General features: G+C 34.2%; 1 protein-coding gene across 4 annotated transcripts in view; it reads right to left on the bottom strand.

Annotated features, from left to right (window-relative positions):
- Window positions 1-19,607, bottom strand: part of LOC148302546 (ATP-binding cassette sub-family C member 4-like) — a 37,468-nt gene extending 17,861 nt beyond the window's left edge. Inside the window, exons 1-3 of one of the 4 annotated variants that reach the window (XM_088271402.1) lie at window positions 19,390-19,607; window positions 14,303-14,773; window positions 1,070-1,237 (exon numbers count right to left, since the gene is read on the bottom strand). In XM_088271402.1, the coding sequence (XP_088127528.1) occupies window positions 1,070-1,237; window positions 14,303-14,487 (353 nt within the window). In that variant the 5' untranslated portion in view covers window positions 14,488-14,773; window positions 19,390-19,607. Of the gene's footprint in view, window positions 1-1,069; window positions 1,238-14,302; window positions 15,004-19,329 lie in introns of all 4 variants that reach the window. The other 3 variants (XM_088271399.1, XM_088271401.1, XM_088271400.1) reach the window with 3 other exon arrangements.
- Window positions 19,608-19,822: the final 215 nt, after the last annotated feature.

A 19,822-nucleotide genomic window follows, 5' to 3' on the forward strand; every position in this document is an offset into this window, starting at 1 on the left:
CTTCGTATGCATTATTGAGAGTTTTTGTATGTCATATTATTGGAATGTATGTCATATTATTGGAATGTAATGTTATAAGTTATTAGAATGTAATATTGAGGGTTTTTGAAGTTTATATTGAAGGTTATTGGCATGTAATAATATGAGGGTTCTTAGCATGGTTTAGGATGGTTTTTGGAACATGATTTTGAAAGTTTTTACTATGATAGTTTTTACTATAAATTGGAAAGCTTTGTATCCATTACTAAAGGCATTGGCATTCAATATTGAGGGGTTTTGTAGGCCAAGTCATATTCAAGGTTATTGGCATACAATATTGAGGGTTTTTGTAAGCCATATTCAAGGTTATTGGCATGCAATATTGGGGGTTTTTATTAGCCATATTAAAGGTTATTGGCATGCAATATTGATGGTTTTTGTAAGCCATATTCAAGGTTACACATGTAAGCCAAGGATTTTGAAAGTATAGATTTATTTAATATATTGTTATCCACCTTGAAGTCTGTACTTTCTCAGCATTTCTTCTCCACGTTATAATGGATAAATTTAAACGTTGTGTTTCACTCTCTCTTGCTGCTCGCTGATAGTGTGTGAAGGAGACGTGTATTTACCAGTGCTTACTATTTGTTATTTTATTATGATTTTATGTTATAAGACTTTTTGTTTCTCTATAAGTGTATTTTAATTTTTATATTAGATACTGTATATATGTATTATATTAAAGGCTTCAGCCATTCAATAAATAAATAAATTTATTGGCAGTGATATCGAGGGTTTTGTAGGCCATATCATATCAATCTTGATGAGGGTCCAGACCTTTTGGGTGGAATTAATAGTGTATGGTCTTACTTTATAACAGCCTCAGAAGGTTCTGACGAGGATCCAGACCTTCTGGGTGGAATTAATAGTATATGGTCTTACTTTATAACGGCCTTAGAAGGTTCTTACGAGGTTCTAAACATTCTGGGTGTAGGCAATAGTGTATGGTCTTATTTTATAACGGCCTCAGAAGGTTCTGACGAGGGTCCAGACCTTCTGGGTGGAGGCAATAGTGTATGGTCTTACTTACTTTATAACGGCCTCGTTGACGAAGGCCAGGAACCCCAAGAAGACGATCTCCACCCAGAAAGTCCTGACGAGGGTCCTGGCGAGGCTGGGGCGAGGTCCTGCAGCAGGGTCGCTGGTCCCAGAGGCCTTTCTCTTGGCCTCGCATCTTTGGATGTCTTGAAAATAATACCTGGTAACAATAATACATTATTTAATAAACTGCTTTTTTGACGCCTCAACATAATTTTTTTTATTTCTTTAGTTAGCTTATCCCTCTTCCTTTCTTTGTAACCTTTATTCGCACCCAATGGTGCATAGGGCACTGCATCGTATTGACACAGCGTTATATTGATTGTCAATTGCTTCAGGCAACACTCTTACGTTTCAGAGGTAAGCCCAGGGCAATATTTAAAAAAAATATTAGATTATAAAATCACTAATATTCATTTTCACCCCCCTCCCCTAGGAATCGAACCTGGGACCTCCAGCAAGGTAGCTAAACACGCTAACCACACCACGGAGGCGGACAAGGCGGACATGTTAAATACGTTACAATAATATGGTAAATATGCACCTCTGAAATTTCTTAATTTGGTACTTTTGTACTAGAGGATTAATTTTAATTAAAAATTAAAGCAATCGATCACTCGGCACATCTGTCAGCCTTGTGCTGTAGGAACATCGGCTAGCGAATCGATCAAATTAAAGTTACGACCAATTGTCCCGCGCGCTGGAATTCCCTTGCTTAGTTTCACCGCTTATTTTGCAAATAAGATTATATATATCGCTCACTCCTTTCAAGAACGTCATAAATCAAAAATCGCCAATTTTCAGTTGTGCACGTTTTCGGAATGCCCAGGAAATGTACTATATCCCAGCAAAAGAGGCATGTTTTTAACTTAATATTTACCCGCTACAGGGCAGAAAGTGTTGTTTTTGCATTTTGAAGAAAATGTATTATTGAATTATTTTTTTAAATATACTAAATATTTTTCAAATGGCGAAAAAACCTTCAGGTTTTCCTAAAAATATCTGTTGCACAAAAAAAAGTTTAATTAGTGGCTTGATATTTATTTTTAATGTAGTGTATAATAATATATTATTAGATTAAAACCAATATTTTTAGCTTTTCCACTTTATTTTTATTTGACCAGCGACCGGGTTTCGTCGTTACCGACATCATCAGACTGGTGATGTCTGATGATGTCTGATGATGTCTGATGATGTCATCAACCAGTCTGATGATGTCGGTAACGACGAAACCCGGTCGCTGGTCAAATAAAAATAAAGTGGAAAAGCTAAAAATATTGGTTTCAATCTAATAATATATTAAAAATGCAATTCCATCACAAAGTGTCAGTGGATAATATAAATCTATTGAATAATAGTTTTAAACTTTAAAAACGCTCTCCTGAAAAATCAAGTTTTTTTATTTATGACGTTCTTGAAAGGGGTGAGCGATATACGTTATGTGGGTCGAGCATAAAGGCGCAGATGGTGCGGTTTTCCTGTTATTTCAACAATCTAGACTATTTTTCCGAGTAGGTACCAAGCACTTTGTATAACAATAAGGCCCTAAGTGTGAATTCGTGTTGCTGTAAAGCCGCTTGTGCACTGCACGGAATTTTACCGTCCGGTTTTGAAAAATAAAAGCGACTATGACGAGGACGCAGACCCCCAGGCATACCTCCGAAAAGATGGAAAGTCAGCTGGGAGTCGACATCCCAAGAGCGACTTGCGGAGACACAAACAGATCCCTAGGATCTACAAAAAGAAGAAGAAGAAAAAGAATTTACGTGCAACGTGTTCACGCACCGATCCGAAGAAAGATGGCCAAACCGCCCTTAGGGCGTTTGTCCACTACACGGAATTACACGGAATTTTACCGTCCGACACGTCAGTTATCGTTTTAAAACGATGATTGGCTTGTGCTTTTGCCCGTCTTTCTTCGGATCGGTGCTGTTGATCGGTGCGTGAACACGTTGCGCGTAAATTCGATCACGCTAAACTGTCGTAGTCGCTAATTTAGTGTTGTGCACAAGCTGCCTTAATGTAGTTTGTTATGAAAAAAACAGAGTCGCAAAATTGTTTAATGTATAATAATAATAAAACCCTTATCCGCACCCAATGGTGCATAGGGCACTGCGTCATATAAACGCGGTGTTATCTTGATCGTTTACACATGAAGGAAAGGTGATCAACCCTCCGCTTCAGGTACCAGTCTAGGGTAATAATATTAAATAAATATTACAGTGAAAAATCACTTATATTTATTTTACCCCCCTTGGGAATCGAACCCGGGACCTCCAGAACGGTAGCCGAGTGTGCTGACCATTACACTACGGAGGCGGACAAAAAATGTATAAGGGTTTGAAAATGTATGGTGAGATGCCTGAATGTATGAAGAATGAAAAGAGTCTGAAAGAATTTAAAAATAAATGTTTTGTTTACTGTAAGGAGATGTAAAAATTTATTTGTAGATGTAGTAAATTAAGTGTAAATAATTGTTTACACTCGTTGTAATATAAGCTATAGAGAAATAATAAAATATATAAATAAATATTTTTTAAAACCCTCAAAATAACATGCCCAAATATCCAATATCGCTCACTCCTTTCAAGAACGTCATAAATCAAAAATCGTTAATTTTCAGTTGTCCATATTTTCGGAATGTTCAGAAAATGTACTATATCCCAGCAAAAGAGACAAATTTTTATCTTAAAATTTACCCGCTACAGGGCAAGAAGTGTTGTTTTTGCATTTTGAAGAAAGGGTATTGTTTAATTATTTTTTTTAAATAATAATAAAAATAATAAAACCCTTATCCGCACCCCAATGGTGCATAGGGCACTGCGTCATATAAACGCGGTGTTATCTTGATCGTTTACACATGAAGGAAAGGTGATCAGCCCTCCGCTTCAGGTACCAGTCCAGGGTAATAATATTGAATAAATATTACAGTGAAAAAATCACTTATATTTATTTTACCCCCCTTGGGAATCGAACCCGGGACCTCCAGAACGGTAGCCGAGCGTGCTGACCATTACACTACGGAGGCGGACTATATTTTTTAAATATACATAATATTTTTCAAATGGAGAAAAAACCTTCAGGTTTCGCCTATAAAGATCTGTTGCACAGTAAAAAGTTCAATAAGAGGCTTGATATGTTTATTTTTAACACATTGTATTATATTTTTAAAACTTTAAAAACGTTCTCCTGAAAAATCAAGTTTTTTGATTTATGACGTTCTTGAAAGGAGTGAGTGATGTATAAAAAAATATGGCATTGATCAATGAAGCCAACCATCTTTATCGTCTGATTAACTTGGAGCAACTGACAGGAGTTAAATTTTTGTACATTTTAAGTAAAAAAAAGCAATTACTTATGCGACACGTTCAGTTACGTCATCACTAGGTTTTCGACATTCTAGCAAAACGTTTTTATCTTCATCGCATATCTATCATATATCACGGTGATGTTTGCAGTCAGCATTTTAAGTACTGGAGTTGATTTAGAGATTATTCTGAGAGGTATTTTATAACCCCTACTAAATAAGACAGTCGAGATACTAAACATAGTGTCAAATTAACCATTTCCAGTAACCTTGTTCCTTGAAATTACACATTCAAGCAATTATTTATTATTTATTTATTTATTCAGTGTGTTGAGATGGTTTGGACATGTAGAACGAATGAATGAGGAAAGAACAGTAAAACAAATTTATGAGGCGAATGTTATTGGGAAAATAAGCAGAGGAATACCGAGAAAAACATGGCACGATCAGGTATGCCAAATACTCGAAAGTGGTCAGGTTAGGAGTCGTAACAATCGGCGGGTATGTATGAGGAGATGCATGAACGTGGAAGAGGCGAAGAATGTTTGCAAGGACAGAGTGGTGTGGCGCTCTATTCTCTCTGCCTACCCCTGCGGGGAAGCGGCGTGATGGTTAGTTTTAGTTAGTTTCAAGCAATTATATACCTTTATATTATAATATTCATACAGTCAAGCAAATATACAACTTCAAATTAGTCAAGTAACTAATAATAATAATAAAACCCTTATCCGCACCCCAATCGTGCATAGGGCACTGCGTCATATAAACGCAGTGTTATCTTGATCGTTTACATATGAAGGAAAGGTGGTCAGCCCTCCGCTTCAGGTACCAGTCCAGGGTAATATTGAATAAATATGACAGTGAAAAAATCACTTGTATTTATTTTACCCCCCTTGGGAATCGAACCCGGGACCTTCAGATCGGTAGCCGAGAGTGCTGACCATTACACTACGGAGGCGGACAAGTAACTACAAGCCTTCAAAATATCCTTTAAATTATTAAGTCAAGCAATTTTACTTTTTCAAATTATGGAGTCAAGTAACTTATATGCGTTTAAATTATGAAGTCAAGTATGGGTTTAAATAATACGGTCAAGCAACTATACGGTTTAAAATTGTAAGGTCAAGCAATTAAACGCGTTTTAATTATACGGTGAAGCAACTATACGATTTTAAATTATAAAGTGAAGCAATTATATGCCTTTGAATTACAAGGCCAAGCAATTACGTGCTCTTAAATTATAAAGCCGAGCAACTACATATGTGCCTTTAAATTATGCAGTCAAGTAATTTATGCTTTTTAATTTTACTGTCAAGTAACTTTACGCTTTTACATAAATTATAAAGTGAAGAAATTATATGCCTTTTAATTTTGCAATCAAAAACATATAAAAGTATGCTTTATCGCTCACTCCTTTCAACAACGTCATATATAGAAAATCGTCAATTTTCAGTTGTGCATGTTATCGAAATGCCCAGAAAATGTACTGTATCCCAGCAAAAGCGGCATATTTTTAACTTAGTATTTACCCGCTACAGGGGAGAAAGTGTTGTTTTTGCATTTTTAAGAAAATGTATTGTTAAGTTTTTTTTTAAATACTAAATATTTTTTAAATGGAGAAAAAACACTCAGGTTTTACCTTAAAAGATTTGTTACACAGTAAAAAGTTCAATAAGTGGCTAGATATTTATTTTTAATAGATTATATTTTTAAACATTAAAAGCGATGTCCTGAAAATCAAGTTATTTTTATATATGACGTTTTTGAAACCAGTGAGCGATATATGCTTTTGAATTACACAGCCAAGCAACTATTTGCTTGTAAATTTTAAAGTCAAGCTGTAATATCAATTCCCAGTGGAGTCGAAGCAAATTTAAGTGATTTTTCATTAAAAAAATATTTATTTAATATTACCCTAGACAGGTACCTGAACCCCAAGACTGGTCATCTTGTCTACATATACATAATTAACGTGTGTGTGTGTGTGAGTGTGAGAGAGAGAAAGAGAGAGAAACATACAGTAATTTTGTTTGCAAAAACAGAAATCAAACGTTAAAAAAATCTGCAAATTATTTATTGACACAAGTGCACCTTACCGCAGTACAAAACACATATAAATCTTTCATACATACACCATATTATTCAGAGGAAAGTAATTAAAATATTTGAAATGAAGTATTTTTTATCTTTGCTTTTTATCTTATCCTTTTACAAAATACACAAGTTAACTAACCGACAACGCAAGTTGACTAACTAACAACACAAGTTGACTAACTAACTGCACAAGTTAACTAACAACATAAGTTAACTTACTAATTAACTAAACAAGTTGAATGACTAACTAAACTCACAAATTAACAAAATAATACACAAGTTAACGAATTACTAATTAACAAACTAACCACACAAATAACTAATCACGCAAGCAAACTAACTAAAAAAGATACGACAACTTATAACTAACTATGTAGTTATGTAACTATGTAGTTAACATATGTATGTTAACTAATTAACCAACTAACTACACAAGTTAACTAACTATTTACTCAAGTTAACTTACTGATAACACAAGTTAACTAACTAATTACACAAGTTAACATACTAACTACACAAGTTAACCAACTTGATACACGAAATAACTCTAACCGACTAAAAACTAACTACGTAAGTTAACTTATTATTATTAATAAGTTAACTTATGTAGTAACTAACTACACAAATCAATTAACTAATCACAAGTTAACTTACTAACTTCACAACTGAAAAAACGTACTAATTACACAAAATAACTAACCAACATACTGCATGACTTAACTAATAAACAAACTAACTACATAAGTCTACTAATTAATTACATAAGTAAACTTACTAAATACACAAATTGACTGACTAATTACACAAGATAACTAACTAACTACACAATGTAACTTACTAACTACACAAGTTAACTAACTAATTACACAAATTAACTTACTAACTACACAAGTTAACTAACTTACTACACAAGATACCTAACCATATTGGACTTTCCGAACTACCACCTTAATCCACAACCGATCGTGTTTTTATCTACATGGCTGAACATTACATTGCAAAGAAAATTATTAGTCATAATTTATAATGGACAATCGTTAATATTTACACAATGTTTCCACTGGCGCCATCTCAAATTCCATCAAGAGCCAATTTGAAAAGCAGGAAACCACCCATTTTTTCTTTATTTTAAATTCTTTTGCATTTCACAATAATCAGTTTTAGCAAATAAAAATCTATCAGCGGAAGCTAAACTGGCAGTACACAATGGAGTTCTGGTTCCAACCCTTATGTATGGAAGCGAAGCATGGAGTTGGCAAAAGAAGGATGAAAGCAGACTGAATGCAGTCGAAATGCGATCCCTCAGACGAATGTGTGGCAAAACGATGTTTGATAGATGTTCGAATGATGAAATAAGGAAAGAATGTAAGGCTGAGATAAGCATTATCGATAAAATTAAGAAAGGTGTGTTGAGATGGTTTGGACATGTGGAGCGTATGAGCGAAGAAAGAACGGTTAAACAAATTTATGGAGCGAATGTAGTTGGAAAAAGAAGCAGAGGACGACCGAGGAAAACTTGGCACAATCAGGTATGTCAAATACTTGAAAGCGGCCGGGTCAGGAGTCGTAATAATCGTCGGGTATGTATGAGGAGATGCATGAATGTAGAAGAGGCAAAGAATGTTTGCAAAGACAGAGTGGTGTGGCGTTCGATTCTCTCTGCCTACCCCTGCGGGGAAGCGGCGTGATGGTTAGTTAGTTAGTTAGTTAGTTAGTTAATATGCCCACCTCCGTGGTGTAATGTTTAGCACGCTGGGCTACCGTGCTGGAGGTCCCGGGTTCAATTCCCAGGGGGGGTCAAATAAATACAAGTGATTTTTTCAAACTAATATTAATTCTTTTTTTTTTTGACATCTCATCAAAGATGAAGAAGAATATGGAAGTCTGGGCATTTACGGGGCTTACGACCGTCATAGGCTGGTTTAAGTGATCACTTTACACACGTGTAAATTCACCAATTCTACCCATTATTGACAACCACACTACTCAAATTCTTGGAAGTTCTATATATATGGACCAATTTAGAAACCTTGTTCATGAATCACTAGAACTTCACTAGAGACATCTATTGGTGAGATGTAAAGAAGCTTTTTATTAAGCAGAAACTCTTATATTCTTCATGAACAAGGTTTCTAAATTGGTCCATATGTCTAGAACTTCCAAGAATTTGAGTAGTGTGGTTGTCAATAATGGGTAGATTTATTTGGCAACATAAATAATTTTAAAAAATCAACAAAAAAACTAGAGGTAAAATAACTGTGAACGGACTAGATCTGTTTTTATAATTAATAATTTTAAGCATCATTTTAAATTTTAAATTGAAAAAAAAATTACAAATACAGCATATCTTTGTCTTACTTTGATGGATTCCTTATTGATTTAAATTTTTACAACATTTTGAGTGTGTCCAAATACTTGTTCACAAATCTGGATAACCTTCAATTAGGAGTTATTTATTTGCAACACTTGTTGACATCTCAACGTAGATGGAGAAGTATATGTAAGCCTGAGCATTTACAGGGCTTACGACCGTCATAGGCTTGCGCTTAGTGATCACTTTACACACGTGTAACATTCACTAACTCATCCCATGATTGACAACCACACTACACCAACTTCTAGATAAACTTCTAGATATTTCCTCATCCCACCATAGATGGTTATTGTGAACTCGCGCACACTGTGTTACGAGTTTGATCAAACTATTATTAGTTTACCACTGCGGACAAGAAATGTGTTCAGCCCTCAACGAGAAAATTTCGACAGTATAAGTACTATTGTGAAATAATTTTGTTTTTATAAAATAATTTTTAAACGCGTCAAGTATTCCGGATAATCCGCTTCACGGTAAACCCGGCCCCGGAAAATCGACAGTGTACCGTACATCACGTGTTTATTAAACTTTAATGTACATATTTGGGAATGATATTATTCCAAGTAAGTACTGTCAAATTCGGCAAATGGTAATAAAGTCTGTTAAGTTGGGAGTACACGGTTCCGAATTGCCAACCTTTACCCTGAAAATATTTCTTATCTTATTTTTTTAATTATTATTTTTTTATAAGAGATTTTACAAAAATTAAATCTATAGGGGTTTAATCATAAATTATATCGTAGTCATACAGGAGAAAGTGACCAAGTGCATTTTTTACAAAAACGTGATCATTGACTATTTGATATCTTACTAGCTTAATATTGCCCTGAAAAACATCCCAAAGCGATTTTAAACTTGGAAGTATAATATATTGACTTGTTTAAAATGACTAACTGCATTGATGTTTATTTTGTTGCCAAGCAAAAGTGACTTAAATGGCACATATTACGTTTTGTTAGTTGGTCACTTTCTCCTGTACGACTACGATATGTAAATAAAAGTAGAATTCAATCCAATAACCGTGTTTAATTTTGGATCAATCACATTTTTCCAATTCCTGTGTTCCTTATTCAATCTCTTAACGTGTTTCCGTTATGTACCTCAATGTCATCATTTCTGAATTATTTTTTGACATCTCATCAAAAATGAAGAAGAATATGGAAGTCTGGGCATTTACGGGGCTGACGACCGTCATAGGCTGGTTAATGATCGCTTTACACACGTGTAACATTCACCAATTCTACCCATTATTGACAACCACACTACTTAAATTCTTGGAAGCTCTATATATATGAACCAATTTTGAAACATTGTTCTTGAATCACTAGAACTTCATTAGAGACATCTATTGGAGAGATGAAAAGAAGCTTTAGCTCTGCTCAATAGAGCAGAAACTCTTTTATTAGTATGTGAGATCCGAATCCTGGACTATGATCACATACATGAGAAACACCAGAACGCGCGTTTTATTTCAGCACCGGAAGGGAAAGGTTAAATTTTGAAACATTGTTCTTGAATCACTAGAACTTCACTAGAGACATCTATTGGAGAGATAAAAAGAAGCTCTGTTATTGAGTAGAAACTCTTTTATTAGTATGTGAGATCCGAATCCTGGACTATGATCACATACATGAGAAACACCGGGACGCGCGTTTTATTTTAGCACCGGAAGGGAATGGGTAAATGATAATTTTTGTCTAAAGTTTCAGCCCTGAAAATCCCTTTTGTTCAAAACCAAACGCTTAATCATATTCGAGTTTCATCGTCTGGAGAATACGTACGATAGAAAATGGAGAAGAGTTTCTTTGTTGGTTGTCAATTAAACAGTGTGTTGACGAACATATGTTTGTAATTTTCAATGTCTCGACCACCGCCACCGCCATGAATGCACGCTACTACAAACCGTCGAGTTTGTTCAAATGTCCATAATTACAGACGATGCCAATTATAAGAAATGAAATGTACACATAAAAACAAAACACATACATATACATGTGCATATAATTAAATATATTTCTCATGGATACATCGCTCACTCCTTTCAACAACGTCATATCGCTCACTCCTTTCAAGAACGTCATAAATCAAACAAATCGATTTTTCAGGAGAACGTTTTTTAAGTTTAAAAATATAATGCAATGTATTAAAAATAAATATCAAGCCACTTATTGAACTTTTTACTGTGCAACAGATCTTTTTAGGTAAAACCTGAAGGTTTTTTCTCCATTTGAAAAATTTCAGTGTATTTAAAAAAATAATTAAACAATACCTTTTCTTCAAAATGCAAAAACAACACTTTCTGCCATGTAGCGGGTAAATATGAAGTTAAAAATATACCGATTTTTCTAGGATACAGTACATTTTCTGGGAATTCTGAAAACATAAACAACTGAAAATTGACGATTTTTGATTTATGACGTTCTTGAAAGGAGTGAGCGATTTACACTCGTGTATTTTTAAAACACATAACACACATCAAGGTATATACCGCATTTTACTGACTTTAATAAAAAAAACAATAAAAAACCTTTATCCGCACTTGATGGTGCATAGGGCACTGCATCATATAAACGCAGTGTTATCTTGATCGTTATCATTCATCGATTATGTTTTGATTGCTTTCTGTAACTAACTACAGTACTAACATGTCTTATTCCTTCATCTTCTTCTTCAAACCCTCATCCGCACCCAGTGGTGCATAGGGCACTGCGTCATATAACCGCAGTGTTGTCTTGATCGTTTACACATGAAGGAAAGGTGATCAGCCCTCCGCTTCAGGTCCAGGGTAATATTGAATAAATACGACAGTGAAAAAAATCACTTATATTTATTTTACCCCCCCTGGGAATCGAACCCGGGACCTCCAGAACGGTAGCCGAGCGTGCTGACCATCACACTACGGAGGCGGACAAATATGAACAAAATAATAATAATAATAAAAATAATTATATGAAAAATAACTCCTGTAATTGGAGATTTTTCTGAACTAGTATTTGGACGCACTCAGAATGAAGTAGGGTGATATTATGGATAAATGTGGCATACTTCCGGTATCTAGCCAATAGGCTAACAGAAAAATAAATAATTTAATGAAAACAGCAATATCTTCACCGCCAAATAGGTATCTAAACACACATTCACTCTATATAAAGGAATATATTAATCACCACATGTCCCATTCATAATTCTAATTTATTTATTTATTTCTTTATAAGTTTCACTTCGCCATTCAGTACACAAGAACGACCTTTGAATTTTTCCCCAATTCTTCCCATTTTTCTTCTTCTTCTTTAGCCTTCTGTGTCTTAAAAATTACTTTAATTGAATATATATCGTGGGTATATTGGCAAAAAACCTTAACTCTAAAATCCCTGTTTAAATAATCCCCGTTCTTTAAAGCTTTCAGCCTGAATAAAATTACTTATAACCGTTATCCGCACCCAATGGTGCATAGGGCACTAGGGATGTGGAAGAGGCGTAGTTTATTTGCAGACAGATTGGTGTGGCGTTCTATTCTCTCTGCCTACCCCTGCGGTAAGTGGCGTGATGGTTAGTAAATGGCACTGCATCGAATTGACGCAGTGTCATCTTGATAATTACTTACATGAAGGCAAGGTGCGCTTCAGAAACCAGTCCAGAGTAATATTAAATAAACATTACAGTGCAAAATCACTAATATTTATTTTCACCCCCCCCCCTGGGAATCGAACCCGGGATCTCCAGCACGGTAGCTAAACACGCTGATCATTACACCACAGAGGCGGACAAGATTAAGGCCTTAAAAATGAATAATAATAATAATAAAACCCTTATCTGCACCCAAATGGTGCATAGGGCACTGCGTCATATAACGCAGTGTTATCTTGATCGTTTTTACACATGAAGGAAAGGTGATCAGCCCTCCGCTTCAGGTACCAATCCAGGGTAATATTGAATAAATATTACAGTGGAAAATCACTTATATTTATTTGAACCCCCCTGGGAATCGAACCCGGGACCTACAGAACGGTAGCCGAGCGTGCTGACCATTACACTACGGAGGCGGACAAGATGATTATTATTTATTGATTTGGCGTTTAATTTGTAGAACTCCATTTTAATTTATATATTAATTTTAAATCAAACCCAGATTTTTGAGTCTACTGAGTTGTATTTTACCAACACATAAAAAATTATTTTGTGACAATTGTTTCGCCTTGTTAGGGCATTATCAAACAAATGTGAAGATCAAATGGACTACGCCCCTTATGTAACTATACAATTCTAAGTGACAGTTTTAACACGTGCAGCAATAATTTATGGGAGACAACAGTAGCTAATGGGGGATGTAGGTACGTACCCTTATATTTATTTTCTGGGAAAGGAAGAATTTATTGACATGGCCATATTTTAGAGAATTAATATATTTTTTTTTAAATTGTTATCTGAGGCAGACAAAGAATTTGTGTATTTTTTTATAAAAAGATTATGTATTCCAGAAGAACAAAGAGACGCAGTTCACAGACTTTTAAATGTTTACAATATTGTCCCCACCACATGCAACTGCTTTAAAATAGTATATAAAGAAGGGTGGGGGACCAATTATTTTGTGCTCAGATTAGATAATAATGGACCTTTGTCAGACGGAAGGAATATCTAATTTAACATACTCAACCTATAAAGGATTGTATTAGACGCGTTCTATGTTTATAACAGCCGATATAATCAATATTTTCATTCATCATTTTCTTGTGGAAAATTCGCCTTCGTAAATACGTTGTTTTCGCAAGTTGGTAATGAATGGCGTCACAGAAACGATAGAGTTATTTTAATATTGCCTTTATAGGTTGACCTATAAAGGATTGTATTAGACTCGTGAAGTGTTTATAACAGCCGATATAATCAATATTTTCATTCATCATTTTCTTGAGGAAAATTCGCCTTCGTAAATACGTTGTTTTCGTAAGTTGGTAACGAATGACGTCACGGAAACGATAGAGTTATTTTAATATTGCCTTTATAGGTTGACCTATAAAGGATTGTATTAGACTCGTGAAGTGTTTATAACAGCCGATATAATCAATATTTTCATTCATCATTTTCTTGTGGAAAATTCGTCTTCGTAAATACGTTGTTTTCGTAAGTTGGTAATGAATGGCGTCACAGAAACGATGGACTTATTTTAATATTGGTGACATTGCTAAATTATTGGCGGCTCTATTTGTTGATGTCTATTTGAAAAACTCAATCGTGCCAAGTCTATCTCGGTCTTCCTCTGCTTCTATTTCTAATTACATTCATCTCATATGTTTGCTTATCTAACAGAATAATTTGTTAAAAAACTTCATCATTATTAGTCAAAAAAAATGGTCTACAATTTTTCAACACATTTTTCGCGATTTTTTTTTATTTGATGAAAAATCTTTTTATCACATACCTACATATATAATATCAAAGAAAATGATAATTACCATTCCAAAGTATCTCCCAATTTGTTTGATTTGTCCTCTGTCAACGTTTCGTACATGTCCTCCAGTTCCAGAGGCCTTTTGTATCCCATCATGAACATCGGGATCGTCCAGTAGAACGACAATTTCGAAAAACAGTTTGCCGTTTCCTTCGGGTTTGGCGGGAAAACCTTTTTACCCCGCTCCATTTTGTATGAAAACGTCTTTGAGCACTTTAACGTTCGCGTAATAACGCTTCCGAGCACTTTAACGTCCGCGTAATAACGCTTCCGAGCACTTTAACGTTCGCGTAATAACGCTTCTGAGCACTTTAAACGATCGCGTCAAAACGTCACCAAACTTTTTAAAAGAAAACTCGAAACACTTTAATTCCTAGTTCCAATTCCTACGTATCGAGGAATTTAGTTCATGATTAAATGTAATCATAATACTGTATTTAAAACATCATATTACTGTATTCAAAACATCATAGAACTGTATTTAAAAAAAATGTCAAAAACAAGTTATGCGTATGTGTTTTTTATCAATTTATTTATTATTTATTTACGTTAAACAAAAAGGACCAAACATCTCCAAGCACTGAACGAAAACTGGTACTTCAACACTCAAATTCTTACTTCATTGTTCTCAGTTCCAATACCAATTTCCCGAGGAATTTAGTTCATGATTTAGCGTAGTCATAATGCTGTATTTAAAACGTCATACTAGGGTATTTAAAACATTATAACAGTGTATTAAAAACAGAGGTTTTATGTTTTATTTTTACAAGGTTTTTTATATTTATTAGTTGCCTTAGAAAATTCTTTTTGCCAACTGTACAAGGATTTATAGCATATATAGTTTATGTCTTAAAAAAATATAGTATAATGTGTACTAAATGTATATTTTTGAAAAATAAAGGTTTATTTATTTATAAAAATAATTGATTTTTTTCACTGTCATATTTATTCAATATTACCCTGGACTGGTACCTGAAGCGGAGGGCTGATCACCTTTCCTTCATGTGTAAACGATCAAGATAACACTGCGTTTATATGACGCAGTGCCCTATGCACCATTGGGGTGCGGATAAGGGTTTTATTATTATTTTATTATTATTTATTTTCCAAACAATACTAAATTCTATATAAATACATGTACAGTATCGAACCGATTATTTTAAACAAAACTTTTTATCGTGTTTTCAACACCCTCTAAAAAAATGTTTTGGGGTGTTCCTCTTATTATGGACCAGGGCTGCTTCTTTCAGTGACTGAGATGATGAACAGCGAGGAGTATCACCCAATTCTACTGGAAAAGATACTACCAGAGATACAAAAACGAAGGTCAAATGGTAATGGGATATTTCAGCAGGATTTAACTCCCTGCCACAAATACAAAAAATTATGAAATTTTTCGCACAAAAACAATGAACTGTGTTGGACTGGTCAAGAATTTTGCCAGACCTAATTGAAAATCTATCGGATATCTGTAAGAATCGGCTCTCCAAAATTGACTGCGCTACGGTGGAAAAGCTCATTTAGTCCATAATTCAGGTATGGTTTCGAGACGAAAAAATGGCATCCACGTGTCAAAACCTTATATAATAGCTGCCAAGAAGAGTGAAATATTTGATTGAGTCCAAATCGCTCACTCCTTTCAAGAACGTCATAAATCAAAAGATTTTTCAGTAGAACGTTTTTAAAGTTTAAAAATATAACACAATATATTTAAAATAAATATCAAGCCACTTATTGAACTTTTTACTGTGCAACAGATCTTTTTAGGTAAAACCTGAAGGTTTTTTCTCTATTTGAAAAATATTTAGTATATTTAAAAAAATAATTAAACTATGCATTTTCTTCAAAATACAAAAACCACATTTTCTGCCCTGTAGTAAATATTAAGTTAAAAATATGCCTCTTTTGCTGGGATATACTGTAGTACATTTTCTAGGCATTCCGAAAACATGTACAATTGAAAATTGACGATTTTTGTTTTATGACGTTCTTGAAAGGAGTGAGCGAAATGAAAACCTTTCAAATATTAATTTATGATATATAACTAATAAACAAAATCTGGATTATCTCCAATTACAGGAGTTATTTTCATATTATTTTGTGACATCTCATCAAAGATGACGAGGGGCTGACGACCGTCATAGGCTGGTTTAAGTGATCACTTTACCCGTAAATGCCCAGACTTCCATATTCTTCTTCATCTTTGATGAGATGTCAAAAAATAATATGAAAATAACTCCTGTAATTGGAGATAATCCAGATTTTGTGAACAAGTATTTGGACACACTCAAAATGTTGTAAATAAATTATCTGGTCAAATTATAAGCTTAATAATAAAAATGAAAATGGTATTTTCTGGCGTTTCTCATGTGTGTGATTATAATCCAGGATTCGCACCTCACATACTAATATAAGAGTTTCTGCTTAGTAAAAAGCTTCTTTACATCTCACCAATAGATGTCTCTAGTGAAGTTCTAGTAATTCAAGAACAAGGTTTCTAAATTGGTTCATATATACATATAGAACTTCCAAGAATTGGAGTAGTGTGGTTGTCAATAATGGGTAGAATTGGTGAATGTTACAAGTGTGTAAAGTGATGACTTAAACCAGCCTATGACGGTCGTCAGCCCCGTAAATGCCCAGACTTCCATATTCTTCTTCATCTTGGATGAGATGTCAAAAAATAATATAACAAGTAAAGATTTTACAAAACTTTTTACGAAAATACTACAAAAAAGTTTTGTTTTAATTAATATGTTCGATATGTCTAAAAAAACTTATAAACTGTGTCAAATTGTCAACATTTTCTAGAGGTATATCGTATACAAGACGTAAACTAACTAACCGCTTTCCAGTATAATAGAGAATTTAAAAACATCGAATCAAATATACTTTCTATAAAAAAACATAGTTTTTTTTTTAAATAACATCACAAAGGATTATGTTTTTTTTTTACTGTCAATTCTTCAATAGTGTTTAATTTATTTACATATTTTATCGTATAATATGATGTTTTTTTTAAATAAAATGATTCACATAATTTTACGAAAAATAAAACGGTATTTATCGTTTTCCGCCATAATATAATACCTTTATCGCTCACTCCTTTCAACAACGTCAACAAAAAAACTTGATTTTTCAGGAGATCGTTTTTAAAGTTTAAAAATATAATAAAATGAATTAAAAATATATATCAAGCCACTTATTGAACTTTTTACTGCGCAACAGATATTTTTACGTAAAGCCTGAATGTTTTTTCTCCATTTGAAAAATATTTAGTACATATATTTAAAAAAAAATAATTAAACAATACTTTTTCTTCAAAATGCAAGAACAACACTTTCTGCCCTGTAGCGGGTAAACATTAAGTTAAAAATATGCCGCTTTTGCTGGGATTTAGTACATTTTCTGGGTATTCCAAAAACATGCACAGCTGAAAATTGACGATTTTTGATATATGACGTTGTTGAAAGGAGTGAGCGATATGTAAACTAACTAACCATCACGCCGCTTCCTCGCAGGGATAAGCAGAGACAACAGAACAATTTGAACCAACAATCTTGATAACAAATAATAATTAATAATTATGTCTTTTTTTTTAATTCGATAATTTACAATTTATTTTATTGATAAAGAAAGAACGGTAAAACATATTTGTGATACGAATTTCGGTTAGGTAGTAGGAAAAAGGAGCCGAGGAAGACCGAGGAAAACTTGGCATGATCAGGTATATCAAATACTTGAATACTTGGCCGGTACAGTCGAAATGATCGGCGGGTATATATAAGAAGATGCTTGAATATGGAATGGGCAAAGATAGGTTGGTGTGGCGTTCTATTCTCTCAGCCTACCCCTGTGAAGAAGCGGCGTCAGTGACCCTGTGATGGTCAGTTAATTTATTACTTAAATACGAAATATTTAGAAATTTTCAATATTTTAAACAAATGTTTTTTTTTTAAATTTCAAATAATAAAGACAAGAGTGGTATGGCGTTCTATTCTCTCTGCCTACCCCACGGGGAAGCGGGTGGTGTTTAGTTAGTTACAACATTTTGAGTGTGTCCAAATACTTGTTCACAAATCTGGATTATCTCCAATTACAGGAGTTATTTTTAGTTTTAATTACCATACATATATATCATTATAATAAATTGTGTTTTTTTTTGGAAAATTCTTCGATAGAGTTAAATTTAGTACATCATAGATTTTTTTCTAGCCTTCCACAGGTCTGATAATGTCGGTAATGTAGACAAAACCCGGTCACTGGTCAAATGAAATAAATGTGGAAAAAACTACGTGAATACAACATTTAATAGAGTCCAATTTATTTATTTTATATTTCTTATCCGCACCCAATGGTGCATTGGGCGCTGTATTGTAGCGACGCAGTGTTATCTTGATATTTAATTGCATTAAGGCAAGGTGATCAGTCCTCCACTTCAGGTACCAGTCCAGGGTAATTTTGAATAAATATTAGAGTGAAAAAATCCCTTATATTTATTTTACCCCCTACTGGAAATCGAACCCGGGACCTCCAGTACGGAAGCCGAGCGTGCTAACCATTATAGTACGAAAGCTGACATATTTATTTACATATAATTATCGTATTATGATGTTTTTCTTTGTTTTTTTCTTAACAAAACGATTCACATAATTAAAATGTAACTTTGTTTTAATATTACTATAAATATTTTATTATAACTTAATTATAACGTCTACCGGTTTCGAAGCTAACCGCTTCTTTATCAAGATGTCCGCCTCCGTAGTGTAATGGTCAGCAGGTTCGGCTACCGTTCTGGAGGTCCCGGGTTCGATTCCCAAGGGGTGGTCAAATAAATATAAGTGATTTTTTCACTGCAATATTTATTCAATATCACCCTGGACTGGTACCTGAAGCGAGGAGCTAATAACCTTATCTTCATGTGTTAACGATCAAGGTAACACTGCGTTTATATGATGCAGTGCCCTATGCACCATTGGGGTGCGGATAATGGCTAGAAGATGAATATTCAATAGAGTTTAATTTATTTACGTGTTATTTTCGTATTATGATTGTTTTATTTTGTTTTTTTTTCATAACAAAACGATTCACATTTTGCTGAAACGTCTAATTTGCGAGAAACGTGATTTTTTAGCAGCACTTTCAGCACGTTCTGGCACTATTTCCGCCACAAATTGCCTATTCTGTAACGCGGAATCGTCACGAGCGAGGACACGATAGTGCACAGAATGTGTTTGCGTAAACACAGCGCGCCGCACACAATACACAACACACACGATGTCACCCGACGGCGAGCACTCGGCCAATGTGGTGTTATCAAATAATGCGGCTATATATAAACATTTGTGTGTTGTTTGTGCAGATCTTGAGAAATGAGATCTTACAGCGTAAAATTAATCAACACGCCACAATGTATGAGCGAGTATGTTATTTTTTGACATCTCATCAAAGATGAAGAAGAATATGGAAGTCTGGGCATTTACGGGGCTGACGACCGTCATAGGCTGATTTAAGTGATCACTTT

The sequence above is a fragment of the Brachycentrus maculatus genome, unplaced genomic scaffold (genome assembly GCF_059751285.1).
Source record: "Brachycentrus maculatus isolate JH-2025_06_01 unplaced genomic scaffold, ASM5975128v1 h1tg000440l, whole genome shotgun sequence".
NCBI classification, from domain to species: domain Eukaryota; kingdom Metazoa; phylum Arthropoda; class Insecta; order Trichoptera; family Brachycentridae; genus Brachycentrus; species Brachycentrus maculatus.